The following is a 16054-nucleotide window of genomic DNA, read 5'->3' as shown; positions in this document are numbered from 1 at the left end:
TTTGTGAAAATTATCTCAGAAACATCCACCCAATATACTCTAAAGTCTTTCCACAAATCCTACATAATAAATAATACCAAGGTATATTATATACGCTTTATTTCTGAGAACCAAGTCATTTTAGAGATTATCAATAGATACAAACAGTATTATCACAGAACAATATATATAATATACACTAGCATAGCACTGTGAATACAAGCATAATTAATGTCAAAGATCAAATCTGTATTAGTTTCAGTCACTTTCAGCCCACAATTCCATTGGACTAAGCAACTCCATGCAACATACAGTTTTGGGATTCTGAGTTGGGATCAATTTTTAGAAGTGGCAGCCCTTTGGGGCATTCTGAGTTCGCAGCATTTAGTAGAAGTTTTCTAGTATGGCCTCCCTTTGCAACCCGAGCGACAAAATACAAAAAATGTAAGGGACTCCTATTACCCAAAAGATATGATCAGTTTTTAAAACCACATTTCTTATATTCAGTTGTAATTCTCTTTCCCTTTCTGCTAGTAGTTTTAAAGCAGTACAATCCATTGCATAGATAAGAACAATATGGAAAAATATTTGGGCCTTTTATATACAAACACGATTACCACAATATAAGGTATGTTGAGGCTGTACCCACAGATTTATTAGTGCAAGGTTTCAGTAAAGCACAACGTATTTCTAAATTTGATAATAAAAGCCAAATAACTATGAATTAACAGTAGCTACATTTCATATGATCGCAATGAACAGGAAACACTGTCGGGCAAGAGAGAAATAATACTATCTAAATCGCATTTTCTAGAGTATTTTTTTAATGAACTTTGATATTTATTTGATTTTACATAACAAAAAAAGTATAATAAATTTAACAATACAGGTTGGAAGAGTTTCCAGAGACCTAACAATTTACATCCATAAATTATCTAAGTTACTAGTAAGTGATAAGTACATGTATAAAATATTAGTATTGAGAAGTGGAGAATTCTACATTTACTTAAAGATATCTTGAGCTTGATTGAGAGTGGACAACACTATCCCTATGTTAATTTTCCCCTTTCCATTTTGTTGTCTAACAGCAAAAGAAGTTGTATTGTGTAATTTTTTTTCGTAATCATGTATCATTATATGTGACAAATAAGTTGGCTAGGGAGTAAATATCTTCGTAAAAACCCATGTGTTTTAGTATTTGAGCAAGGATGTATTTTGTCATCACCTTTCCGATCCATTATTATTATTATACAGTATTTATAACAGCGCATTATATGATATCAACAAGAGTGCACCCACTGAAATGTCTCGCCTTCTTTACTAATCATTTATATTGTGTTGATTGTCCTAAATATAAAAATTTATTACAAGTCACCTGTCGCATAAACTTAACATTAACCCAACAAACTAAACATTGACCAATGAACCATGAAAATAAGGTCTAGGTCAGATGAACCATGCCAGGCAGACATGTACAGCTAACAATTCTTCCATACAACAAATATAGTTGACCTATTGCTTATCGTTTAAGAAAAACAGACCAAAACTCAATAACTTAACACTGAGCGATAAACCTTGAAAATGAGGTCAAAGTTAAATAAAACCGACACGACTGACATATAGATTAAAAAATATTTCCATACACCAAATATAGTTGACCTATTGCATATAACATAAGAAAAAAAGCCCAAAACTCAAGAACTTAACTTTGAACACTTAACCATGAAAATGAGGTCAAGGTCAGATGACACCTGCCAGCTAGACACGTTCACCTTACCGTGAATCATTCTAGACACCAAATATAGTAGACCAATTGCATACAGTATAAGAAAAACAGACCAAAACACAAAAACTATAACCACTGAACCATGAAAATGAGGTCAGATGACACCTGCCAGTTGGACATGTACAACTTAGTCCTTCCATACACCGAATATACTAGACCTATTGCTTATAGTATCTGAGATATGGACTTGACCACCAAAACTTAACCTTGTTCACTGATCCATTAAATGGGGTCGAGGTCAAGCGAAAATTGTCTGACGGGCATGAGGACCTTGCAAGTTACGCACATACCAAATATAGTTATCCTTTTACTTATAATAAGAGAGAATTTAACATTACAAAAAATCTTAACTTTTTTTCAAGTAGTCACTGAACCATGAAAATGAGGTCAAGGACATTGGACATGTGATTGACGGAAACTTCGTAACATGAGGCATCTATATACAAAGTATGAAGCATCCAGGTCTTCCACCTTCAAATATATAAAGCTTTTAAGAAGTTAGCTAACGCCACCACTGCCGCCGGATCACTATCCCTATGTCAAGCTTTTTTTGCGACAAAAGTCGCATGCTCGACAAAAATCACCCTAAGCGCTTTACAACATATTCATGCACACATATAAGAATTCTGTGAATCAATTTCAGAAACACAAGTAAACAGTTTAAGCATACAAAATTATTAATGATGATGGACTATGTACGTCTGATTGACAAGCATACCACATCTATGTTTGTAAATGAAGTCTAAACAGCTCAAACGACCCCATTTTCAGCTAAGCTAATACATTTTTTTAATAATGCTGCATCAAGCAAATATGTATGTACTATGACAATGTCATCAGTGTGTCACGGAACCTTATGACCACTGTCTTTAAAGTTTTACTTTGCTGTCAAAGGTAAGTTCATTTCCCTCATTTCCATCAATTTGTCATTAAAATACAAAATAATGACTATCGTGATTATGGAGAAGTTTATGTTACTCTCAAAGTTTAAAAAAAAAAAAAAACTCGCTATAACCTATTTTATTAAAGTCCATATATTTGTGAAAAAAAAAATGTATTCCGTATGTTATCTCGTAATCCTGTAGCTACTGGTCGATTTTTTTATGCCCCACCTACGATAGTAGTTCGTCCCGCTTCGGGTTAAAGTTTTTGGTCAAGGTAGTTTTTGATGAAGCTGAAGTCCAATCAACTTGAAACTTAGTACACTGGTTGCTTATGATATGATCTTTCTAATTTTAAAGCCAGATTAGACTTTTGACCCCAATTTCACGGTCCACTGAACATAGAAATGAAAGTGCGAGTTTCAGGTTAAAGTTTTTGGTCAAGGTAGTTTTTGATGAAGCTGAAGTCCAATCAACTTGAAACTTAGTACACTGGTTGCTTATGATATGATCTTTCTAATTTTAAAGCCAAATTAGACTTTTGACCCCAATTTCACGGTCCACTGAACATAGAAATGAAAGTGCGAGTTTCAGGTTAAAGTTTTTGGTCAAGGTAGTTTTTGATGAAGCTGAAGTCCAATCAACTTGAAACTTAGTACACTGGTTGCTTATGATATGATCTTTCTAATTTTAAAGCCAAATTAGACTTTTGACCCCAATTTCACGGTCCACTGAACATAGAAATGAAAGTGCGAGTTTCAGGTTAAAGTTTTTGGTCAAGGTAGTTTTTGATGAAGCTGAAGTCCAATCAACTTGAAACTTAGTACAATTGTTGCTTATGATATGTTCTTTCTTATTTTAAAGCCAAATTAGACTTTTGACCCCAATTTCACGGTCCACTGAACATAGAAATGAAAGTGCGAGTTTCAGGTTAAAGTTTTTGGTCAAGGTCGTTTTTGATGAAGCTGAAGTCCAATCAACTTGAAACTTAGTACACTTGTTGCTTATAATATGATCTTTCTAATTTTAATGCCAAATTAGACTTTTGACCCCAATTTCATGGTCTACTGAACATAGAAAATGAAAGTGAGAGTTTCGGGTTAAAGTTTTTGGTCAAGGTAGTTTTTGATGAAGTTGAAGACCAAACAACTTGAAACTTAGTACACATGTTCCATATGGTATGATCTTTCTAAATTTATTGCAAATTTAGATTTTTTATCCAATTTCACGGTCCATTGGACATGGAAATTGATAGTGCGAGTGGGGCATCCGTGTACTTAGGACACATTCTTGTTTGTTATACTTTTTTCCGTTTAAGTGTCTGAAAGTCTTCCCTAACACTGAAAATATTATGCACATTCTAATACTGTAATTCTTATCTGGATTTACAGTATATACGAAATAGAAATTTCAAGTGATATATTATAGTAACAGCAATCAATGGTGATTATACATGCTAATTCGCGAGAATGTTATATATGTAGTTTCCAGTTATAGTCAGCTTGAAATTGTTTCAGTCTTGTTTTCATCTGAAAATAAAAATGAATAGAATCACATGTTCTGTTAGTACATGTATAAAAAAAAATGCATTTAAAGACTTGCAGGCATCAATATGGTGATTTGATGGTCGATATTCGCCACGACAAAGATAACTAGAGACGCGTTAGCTGAGCAATTAAATGGATATTTGCAAAATTGTTGTCACAAATATTCAAATACAAATACAATCCTTTTATCTCCATTCTAATGGAATTGAAAGAACACCTTGTTTGTCAAATATGACAACACTTTTTGATATTTAAGATCATTTAGTATCAGACACATCTAATTATTGGCACAATATCATGTTACATATGAATTTGTTTACTCCAAGTATTTTGCCATATCCTAAATCATAATATGCCATGTCAAAATTAAAGAAGATACATATCTTTGATCAACGTTGTGGTAGAGAATACCAGTATATAGTATATGGATGCTGTAATTTGAAACCTTTACCTTATTGTCATATGAACCAGGGGCGGATGCAGGAATTTTCGAAAGGGGGGGGTGCTAACCCAGGGCACCCAGGGCAAAGGGGGGGGGGGGGGTGCAAAACATATGTCCCGATACAAATGCATTGATCGGCAAAAATAAAGGGGGGGTGCGCACCCCCGGAACCCCCCCGCTGGATCCGCCACTGTGAACTTCAAAACAATGTTCTTCTATAAGGTATTCGTCTGTCTTGCATTGATTTAAGTATCACGGAATACCAGGTTGACAATGAATAGTATACACCTAACTGATTGCAGTCTAAACATAAGATGTGGTATGATTACCGATGAGATAACTATCTAACAGAGACTAAGGGAAGAAACAGAAGTGGAACATTATTATTTTAGTGACGGGAGTTACTACAGTGACGCGGCAGGAGCTAATACCTGTAGCACTTGGGTTGACCCCAGGTATTACCATTGTGATTGTGTATCTCAGTCTTTAAGTTTAATGGACTGTTTGTTCCTCTTTTCACCAGGGTGCTGTCTGTCTGTCTTTTTTAAACTTTAGGTTTTTATTGTCCCGATTGTATCTATTTCTAATTTCAACAATAATATAGCGAGCTGTAAAGGAACATGTACATTTTAGCCTTGTCAATTTGAGAAAAATCAACATATCAAACATAACTGTAAAAATAGTGCTGTTTTAAACTCTGACAGGAAAACCTGAATACAAACCAATTCCCAGCTGTGAAAAAAACATGTATATTCTGAATAATTCTATAATTTTCGTATCATGACATTTTTTGTCATTTTTCAAACTATAGTTTCCCTTTGAAATGAGTCATCACACCAGATCAATTATACTATAGTTTCAACATTTCTTATTGAGTTTATATATTGTTTCCTGAAGAAACGTTGAAAGTAAGCTGAAAATAACGTAAGATTGAAAAAAATATCATTTATCTGTGAAACTAATGATTAGAATGCAATTCTGTTTAAGGAATATAAAATATAGTTATGTTTAAGGAATATAAAATGAGCGGGGGGGGGGGGGGGGGGACAAGGGGTTTAGCTGTTATGCTGTTATGGGGCATTTTAATTCTTTGTTATCTGTTATTCTGAAATTATATTTGCTGTTAGCTGTCTTATTCTTTGTTAGCTGTTATTGGGCTTTTAGTTTTTTTGTTATCTGTTATTGTGATAATGTATTTGCTGTTAGCTGTTATCGAAAATTGGAATGTTAGCATTTTATGACAGCCACGAACGAACATATTAAATTAGAACAATTCTTTATATGACAAAAAGGAAAACATACGGCCAGGAATATCTGACAAGGGTCTCAATTAAGGACTAGGTCCTTGCAACCAGTTAACCTTTTATATTATATGGTGCATAGACTCAGCTCTTTTCATAGCAAAACCAAATACATTGTACAGTGAAAGTTTCCACCATGTACTGGGTTCCGAAGCTGCACATAACTCATTACAAACAAAGATTTATTTCGTCTTCAAGCCATCGTTCCACTACTAAACTATGTATTCTACTTATTAGTAGACTTAGTACAATCAAAAACCTGATAAAATAATGTTCAAATAAGGCCTTTGAAAATAGTGGAATAAATTACTTTAGGAGTGTCAAAATTGGTTCGAGTTACTTGATAAATTGCATGCTTATAATTGGGGCTTTTGATTTTTCTACCCTATATACAACTTTGCCTCATAGTCTTATTCAGAAAAAAATCACACACCTCATTAAATGGGCATTTAAAAAAGTCAAATATATTTATTCAAACTCTTTTAGGTCATTTTTTAGTAGCAACAAACACAAGAACTATGTCAATTGGACCTACTTTGATACCATAACTGCCCTTGAATTTTTACTAGATATCTTTTTTGTCTCTTTGACATATTCCTCATTTCCATTCTCAATTTTGTTACTCACTATTTAAATTTCAAGCATGTGTGAGTTTCTATAACTGTACAAAAAAAAAATGCTGAAAAAAGTATACTATAACAAATAAACAGCTACGCCATGAGCGCATGATACACCCGTCACCTTTTTGAAATATTCAATAACTTCTCAATGTCATATCAGATATTTATAAAAATCAGTCAATATATATCAGGTATATAAACAAAACACCAAAGTTTCATGAGAACTGCTGAAAACATTTTTGAGTTATTGTCTGAAAACTGGAAAATACCATCTTTTTTAATGAATCAACCCGTTAGCTGAATAACATAAAATAAAAAAAATAAAATAAAAATCGAAAGGTTGCTTACAACAATAGATATAAACAATTCAGCAAAGTTTCATGAGAACTGCTGAAAACGTTTTTGTGTTAATGTCTGAAAACTAGAAAACCCCCCTTTTTAATTAATAAAACCCCTTAACTCGGAAAAGTAAAATCTCAAATTTATAAACATTGAAAGGGAGCTCATGTCAATAGATATAAACAATTCACCAAAATTCCTTGCAAATTTGTGAAAGGATTTTTGAGATATTATCAGAAAACTGAAAAAAAACCACCATTTTTATTGAATAAACCTCATTACTCAGAAACTTAAAATCTAAAATTTATAAAAAACGATAGGGAGCTCACGTCAATAGATATAAACAATTTCCCAAAGTTTTATGTTTTATAGGATGAAATTTGAAAAAAATAGGCAGGACAGGAATTTTGAGTAAAAAAAAAGGCAGGATGAGGCACTTGCAAAAAAAAAGTCAGGACGACAATTTAGGTAAAAAAAAGTCTGGATAAACTAAAAAAAAAAAGGCAGGACTGAACAGAGTGAAAAATAAAAAGGCAGGACAGAGATTACAGCTAAAAAAAATGCAGGACAAAATTTTTCATCCTAGCCCCCCCCCCCCCCCATAAAAATCAAATGGTAGCTCCCTAACCTCGGACATTCATTGGTTAAACATCAGCACATAAGAGCATACGGTAACTTGATTGCACGCGCTCAAATGTCTTGGCTGTTGTATTTTTTTTTTTGATTATTATTGAAGTTATGTTGACAGTCTGTGGTATGAAGGTTTAAATAAATACAAGAATCACTTAAACTTTACATTATCAATGATTCAGGTAAGTGATGTCAAGGTCGGGAAAACCTCCTTTCCGACAGACAAATATACCTTAAAATCACGTCATACACCAAATATATTAGTGAAGTAATGTTCATTGTATCTAAGAAACAGACGAAACTGACCAGTGAACCAATGAACCATTAAAGCGAGGTCAAGGTCAGATGAACACTGCCAGACAACATCTACATCATACAATATTTTCATGCACCTAATCCAGTTGACCTATTGATGAATAATTAACATAGACCAATGTACTTATGAATAAGAGGCCAAGGAAATATGAACATTGCCAGACAGACATGCACACCTTTAAATCATTCCATTCACCAACTATAGTTGACCAATTTCTTATAGTATCTTATAAACTTATAAACCATGAAAACTTAACATTGACCAATGAACCAAAAAAATGAGGTCAAGCTTATATGAAACATGGCATACAACTACATCTTACAATCATTCATTATATCAATTATAGTATCTGATGAACTGACAAAACCGTGACAACCTAATATTGGCTTATGACCAGATGCTCCGCAGGGCACAGCTTTATACGACCGCAGAGGTCGAACCATCAATAGTTGGGGCAAGTATGGACACGTTATTTAAGCTTGATACAGCTCTAAATTTGGATTGTGATTAAATAGTTGACACAACATAGGTTTCTGACACAGAATGAATGTGGTCTAAGAACTTAAACCTAAAAACTTAAAAAATTTAAATTGGACATTTACCTATTATGGTCCAATATCCAAAATCTAAATACATTAGATTTAGCATATCATAGAACCCCAAGAATTCAATTTTTGATGAAATCAAATAATGTTCAATTTTAGACCCTTTAGACCTCAATGTGGACCAATTTGATAACCGACCCAAATATTAAAAATCTAAATACATGGTTAGATTCAACATATTGAAGAACCACATATATTCAATAAGTTTTGTTGAAATCAAACAAAGTTTAATTTTTGACCCTTTGGACCTTAATGTAGACCAATTTGAAAAAGGGACAATACTGTGCAATTGAAAATTTCTTGCTATTGTGCAATTCTGTGAAATTAGATATTTCTTGCTATTGTGCAACACTGTGCAATTGAAGATTTCTTGCTATTGCACACTACTGTGCAATTGAAGATTTCTTGCTATTGTGCAATACTGTCCAATTGAAAATTTCTTGCTATTGCACAATACTGTGGAATTGAAGATTTCTTGCTATAGTGGAATACTGTGCAATTGAAAATTTCTTGCTATTACACAATACTTAATATAATAATTTTGGACCCCGATTTGGACCAACTTGAAAACTGGGCCCATAATCAAAAATCTAAGTACATGTTTAGAATCAGCATATCAAAGAACCTCAAGAATTCAGTTTTTGTTAAAACCAAGCTAAGTTTAATTTTGGACCCTTTGGACCTTAATGTAGACCAACTTGAAAACGGGACCAAAAATTCAGAATCTGAATACACGGTTAGATTTGGCATATCAAAGAACCCCAATAATTCATTTTTTGATGAAATCAAACAAAGTTTAATTTTGGACCCTTTTGGCCCCTAATTTGTTGGGACCAAAACTCCCAAAATCAATCCAAACCTTCCTTTTGTGGTCATAAACCTTGCGGTAAAATTTCATAGATTTCTATTAACTTATACTAAAGTTATTGTGTAAAAACCAAGAAAAATGCTTATTTGGGACCTGTTTTTGGTCTCTAATTCCTAAACTGTTGGGACCAAAACTCCCAAAATCAATCCCAACCTTCCTTTTGTGGTCATAGACAGTGGCAGATCCAGAACTTTTCCTAAAGGGGGGCCCGCTGAATGACCTAACGGGGGACCTGCTCCAGTCATGCTTCAATGATTCCCTATATAATCAACCAAATTTTTCCCATGAAAGGGGGGGGGGGGGGCGGGCCCCCAAGGCCCCCTGGATCCGCCTATGATAGACCTTATGTTAAAATTTCATGGATTTCTGTTTACTTATACTAAAGTTATTGTGCGAAAACAAAGAAAAATGCTTATTTTGGGCCCTTTTTGGCCCCTAATTCCTAAACTGTTGGGACCAAAACACCCAAAATCAATCCCAACCTTCCTTTTATGGTCATAAACCTTATGTTTGAATTTCATAGATTTCTATTTACTGTTACTAAAGTTAGAGTGCAAAAACCAAATGTCTTCGGATGACGACGACGCCAATGTGATACCAATATAGGTCCAAAATTTTTTTTATTTTTGCGTCGTATAAAAACGAGGTAAAGTTTATATAAGCCCTGCCAGTAAACATATACACCATACAATCTTGCCATACAATAAATACATTTAACATATTGCTCCAAGTATCTGATTGATCAATTTATTGGTGTTTAATGTCACTGTAAACACCATTGTGCAGTTTCCTAGATGTTACTTTCTATTGGTGGAGGAAGCCAGGGTGCCCAGATAGAATCACCAACCTTCCAGAGGAAAACTGCAGGATTTAAGCTGACAACCATAGTGTTGACAGTCTAGTGCTACATTGACAAATGAATCCATCAAAATGAGTATTGTAAGATAAAACCTGCCAGTTTTACATTGTACATCTTACAATAATTTCATACAACAAATTAATTTGACCAATTGATTATAATATCTAAAATATAGACTTGAATACAAGACTTAACCTTAAAAATGAGGAAGAAGTCAAATGAACACTGTCTGACAGACCTGTAGACCTTACAAGGATCACAACTACCAAATATAGTTATCTTAGGCAGCAACCATTTGATTTTCTGGGGGGGGCTATGGTTTTTTTTTCTGTGCAAACTTTTTTTTTCGTCTGCGGCGAAAAACAATCTATTTTTTTCGCGACAAGTCGAAAACAATTTTCTTTCTTTCAATTTTAGCATTACATATAGTGGCAGCTGAGGGTGAAACAAACAATTTTTTTTTCTCAGAATCAAAAACAAATTATTTTTTTCTCCAAAAACTGGAAACAAACTTTTTTTTCCAAAAAAAAACCATAGCCCCCCCCAGAAAATCAAATGGTTGCTGCCTTATTACTGGTATTTAATATGACAAAAATCAAAGTGCTTGTAAGCACTGAGGGTAAAGATTGCTTCAATTTATCAGTGGGAAGTCAAATTAATAATTGCATTGGTTGCAGTTGATTTAATAGCAATTTTAGAGAAAGGAAGATAACTCCAATTTTTAAAGATGACCTTAACAATGACATCATTTATATATTTAGAACAGATATTAGATTCCTCCACATTGCAAAGGTAATGTCATTTTCTTGACCAATATAATATTATTTTGTGCCTTAAATATCTGAGCATATATTACATTAATAACTTTCTGGAAATGTTCATGGATAGGATGTAAAGAATGTTATGATCAATGCACTATATTTTGTGTATCAAAAAAAAAAACCTTGGAAGATTTTGATATCAAGTCAGTCCCATAAGGTTTTGATTGCATTTAATGCAATCTTTACATATAAACTATACTATGGTTTCATGGTTGCTGAACCATAAAACAAGGTCAAGGACAATGGACATATGCCAGACTGACACTTGGTAACATAATGTATTTGCATATAAGGAATAAAGTCCCCAGGTCTTGTTCCCATTTAAGCTTTGTACAAAGAGTGTTTTGATTTGCCTATATCAGATGGCTCATAAGCTTGATATAGAAAAAGAAGAAATATTCTGGAATATCACTTTCACTTATATATTAAATATTAGTGGGTTTTCTTGATAAAATAGATAGAATATAATAGTTTTTTTTTTTAAATAGAAACAGATATTATAACATTGTTAATAACATGGTTTTCATAGAAAATGGTAAGAAGGAACAAATTTAGGTTGATACACAAAGCATCAATAGATGTATAGTTCTTGGTTTGTCTGATTACATATAATTTTTGTTACTTCTGTATCACACACAATCACCTTATACAAACATTTTTGTTAATGGCTTTTTTTTAAACCAGGACCTTCTTGACCATTTATCATTGTCTGAAATAAAGGCATTAAAATTTAAAATCTTTTGGACCATCAGCATGTTTATGATGGAAGTTATCAATAGATATAGCTGTAAGAAATTAAGAAAAAGAAATCTGGTGTCTATTTAAAAAAAAAAAGGAGAAAAAAATCATTTGAAAGATTGTGTTTGCTTCATTATTTTTTAACATTACAAAGCATAAAAGTCATACTCACATTTTTGATCCGGATCATCCAAAATAATATTTTTAGAAACAAGTTGTAGTGACAACTTATCCAGTAAACAGAGTCAAAATTTTCAAGTTCAAAAGGACACACATTATTAAGGTACTTGTATGTTTTTTTTTTCCAATTTGGGTTATTTAATGTTTCAGAGTTTTGTGTGACCTCTTTTTTCACTGAACTTGTACACATATTTGTTAATGGGCCAGCTGAAGCCTGCCTATGGGTGCAGGATTTTCTTGCTTTGTTGGAGACCCATTAGTTGCCTCAGGCTGTTTTTTGCACTTTGGCTGGGTTGTTGTTCCCTGACACATTCTCTGTTTCCATTCCAACTCTGGTTTCAATCAATTGAGCAGATATAGAGAAGAAGACTTTCAAAGAAAAGCTTACAGACAACAGGCACACACAAAGTGCCTTTTAGGTCAAATGAGCTATAAAAAAATTACTTCACACCTCTCTACCCTGTCATATCCTGTCAGCTGCTGGTTTTTTTTTAAATATCTGAAATGGTTTTTTTTGGCATTTCAGCAATTCAGTGTTGATGGCAGATCTTTGATATCTTTTGATAAATTTATATAGGAAATTTAGAGCTTGGCATATTGTATAGTCCTTTGTCTACCATTAAAGGCTGTATACTGATTTATATATGTCTTGTTTGTTATGTTTGGTTGCTGTCTCTTTGACCGTTTACCAATATCTACTTCTATACATAAACATATATACTTAAGTAAAAGATATTTTAAAGACAAATGCTTCTATAATTCTAACTCTGACCTAGCACTTCCTGTAAGAAATGCAGGATGTCACTTATTTTCAATAAAGAAGAAAGTAGAACAACATCTTACAGTTTCCAGGCATGTGTAAAACTAAACCAATTTGAGAGAGTAAAAAAAGAAAGTTTAAAAAGTCATATGATTTAATGATTCTTATAAAACTTGCACTAAACCTATGGTCAAAGATTTGTATACAGTACTTTAAAAGACAGTAAATGCTTGAACATTAAATACACAAAACAGATCCCTTCCACTCTATGTGTAAGGATTACTTCCCTTTCAAAAAGCCTGATACATATAGAATCTATTTTACAATGTTATTAAAAAGTTATTATTTTTTTCCTAATAAATCATAAATTCCTATTCCTATATAAAATGTGTGTCTTCCAATGAACACTGTGTATCATCGTACAGCAGATATAGAAAATCTTTGTATTGTTCACAAAATATCAATGTGTACTTCAATCTAAATATAATTGTTGTTTTAAGAAATGATTTGGTCGTAGGTTGATGATAAGAGATGTCTCATTATTTTCCCAAAACAAGAACGATTACTATAAACATGTGCAAATACTTGTCAAAGAAGTTGGCGCTTATCTCATCCGACATAATTCTACATTCATTGCAACTCTTTTTTCTGATAGAAGGCCACTGTGTGTGTGTAATAAGTATAGCGGTATCAATAATTGGCATTGAAATCTTTCATACATATGTTATTTTTTTATCTTTTATTCCGAAAAGAGTGTTGTGTTTAGTGTTTAGCTGAGAGTGTTGTGTACAGTGTTTAGCTGACCACATAAATCTTTCCGTACGGTGCATAGTTAAGTTGCAGTACACTGTACACAAAAACTTTATTTTCATACTCGTTTATTACCCAAAAAGTTTTAAGGAATGAGTTGTAACAGGTAGGTTTATGATTTGTAACCATTACTTCTGCCCTGTATTAGCTTTCTGTCAGGTAAAACATGTAAATGTCTCTACAACTGTATCGAAATTGAAAGTTGGTGTTGACATTCACAACTATTTGCGCATGAACAAGTTAATTGTTCTCATTAGAATATCAAAGTTGTTTTATAAATAGGAAAAAATCGATGCGAAAATTATTTGAGAGCAGGAATTTCAAATGTTGAGAAATGTACATTTAATATTGATAATGTAAAACAAAGATTTTCGTTACCGTGTAAGGTCAAAAATAGCTCATGCTTGCTTGGTCAGTACCTATATCCACTGTACGATGATACATGGTGATGAAGAAATGTGACGCTTCAAAATAATGTAAGTAGAAATGGCAAAGTTCACACTTGCCTTTTCCGCGTGGAAAACAGAAGTTACCCATGTTGTTGCTACAGATACACTATAAATGTGTCTATACAGTTTTTCCAGCTGATGAAATCTAAAAATATTTTTTACTTCTAATTTTCCAAAGTAAGAAAATACTATAGTTATAGTCAAATGAATATTAGCTAGTAGTACATGTGGGAAAAGCAAATGTGGACTTTTCAGTTTATTGAATATTCTGAAAAAATACCGAAGTATACAAAAACATTCTTTATTCCTACAGTATATTATAACATATTATAATCTGCTTCACATAATATATCATATGACATAAATTAAAAGATAATCAACAGCCTACTGGTGCTTGTTTCATGGTCAGCATAAACTTATATCACAGCTGACACAAGCATGTTTATTCTCCATCATTAAAATTTAACTAATATATGTACCACATTGTCAAATAAAATACACAATGTAGAAGTACCACATTGTAAAATAAAATATACATTGAAGAAGTTTATGACAAATTGTAGAATAATTCAACAACAAAAGAAACACATTGTCTGATAAAATATACAATGTAGTTGTGAATTACAAATTGTAGAATTCAATAGAGCATGGATATTTACCCTGTTCTAAAAGCTATATGTATATTGAATTGTTCTAAAAGCTATATGTATATTGAATGTATCAATAATTATAACAACTTTAAAATTACTCTGGAGTTTTTATAGTTTAAATGCTGACGTCAGCATTACTTTCTGCAATTCAAAAACTCAAATGGTGGCATTTCTGAAAGAATTTTTAACAGTTACATCAAAAACAAACAAACTTGCTCATCAATAAAAAGAAAAACTAAATTTCAGATCTCTTTAAAACATGGCAGTACTGAATAGAATGAATTGCATAACAGTGTGGTCGACAGTAAAACGTTTGTAGGTTGTAACTTGTTTGTCAACGGCTATGATTTTATGCTCACCCAGTCTGTCAGAGGCCTTCCAGTGGGGATTGAAATATTCACTTGTTACACATTCCGATACATAAAATGAAACTTTCTTTTTACAAAGCTTGAAAGGAATTTGTTTTAAATATTTATTATAATCATCACATACAACCGTGTCATTTATAAGAATAATAATGTTCAGAGATGATATTATTTAATAATAATAAAAAAATAGGTTTATCCATTGTAAAAAAAACTATTAAGTTGATGGGGTTAATTCACAAAATATCTCATTGATTAAGAGCACAACTACTTCTACGGTGTGATCATTTAAGAATGGCCTACTATTTATTCAATGCGTATACATGTGGGTTTTGTTTGTGAAGAGTTCTGGATAATTAAAAAATCATTTGATTTCTTTGTTTAATACCATAAAACTATTCATTCTTTCAGATATTTGTCACTTTGCCTTATCTTCAAGTCCAACACAATTTCTCACGTTTCTTACAAAACTTATATTCTTGTGATGTATTCTTTTGTTGAAAAAAAAATGTATAGATATAGATATAGGAAGATGTGGTATGAGTGCCAATGAGACAACTCTCCTCCCAAGTAATAATTCATAAAAGTAAACCATTATAGGTCAAGGTACGACCTGCAACACGGAGCCTTGGCTCACACCGAACAGCAAGTTATAGAGGGCCCCAAAACTACTAGTGTAAAACCATTCAAACGGGAAAACCAACGAGAAACGAAAAACACATATGAACTACATAAACAGACGACATCATGCATTGTAACTTTTAAAGCCAATTAAGTAAAAAAAATAATCTGAAAGAACGTGCGATATCATATTAGGAAAATTGATGGTCAAACCATAACAAAAAATCAAGTAAAGAATTTTAAGTATCCAACCTTTATAGCTTGCTGTTCGGTGTGAGCCAAGACTCCGTGTTGAAGGCCATTTTTATTTATTTTCAAATTACAAAGGTTATTCCTGATTAGTATTTTTAATTATTTTATTTAGGCGTTTAGAACCTTTGGTGACCTCACAGTTTAAATGTCTATGATAAGTACGTCGTGAGCAGTGGGCATTACAGACGAACGTTCACCTAATTTTCCCCAGTCAATGAATGGCCTTAGCTACACT

The 16054-nt window shown here is 32.7% G+C and overlaps 1 protein-coding gene across 2 annotated transcripts in view; it reads right to left on the bottom strand.

The window, feature by feature from the left end:
• Window positions 1–82: 82 nt before the first annotated feature.
• Window positions 83–16054, bottom strand: part of LOC143045938 (rho GTPase-activating protein 44-like) — a 75381-nt gene continuing 59409 nt past the window's right edge. The window contains exons 19-20 of one of the 2 annotated variants that reach the window (XM_076218784.1): window positions 11638–11703; window positions 83–4175 (exon numbers count right to left, since the gene is read on the bottom strand). In XM_076218784.1, coding sequence (XP_076074899.1) covers window positions 11639–11703 — 65 coding nt within the window. In that variant the 3' untranslated portion in view covers window positions 83–4175; window position 11638. The remainder of the gene's footprint in view (window positions 4176–11637; window positions 11704–16054) is intronic. The other variant, XM_076218786.1, reaches the window with a different exon arrangement.

Source organism: Mytilus galloprovincialis, chromosome 9, assembly GCF_965363235.1.
Source record: "Mytilus galloprovincialis chromosome 9, xbMytGall1.hap1.1, whole genome shotgun sequence".
Classification (NCBI taxonomy): domain Eukaryota; kingdom Metazoa; phylum Mollusca; class Bivalvia; order Mytilida; family Mytilidae; genus Mytilus; species Mytilus galloprovincialis.
This window is presented reverse-complemented; position numbering and strand designations above follow the sequence as displayed.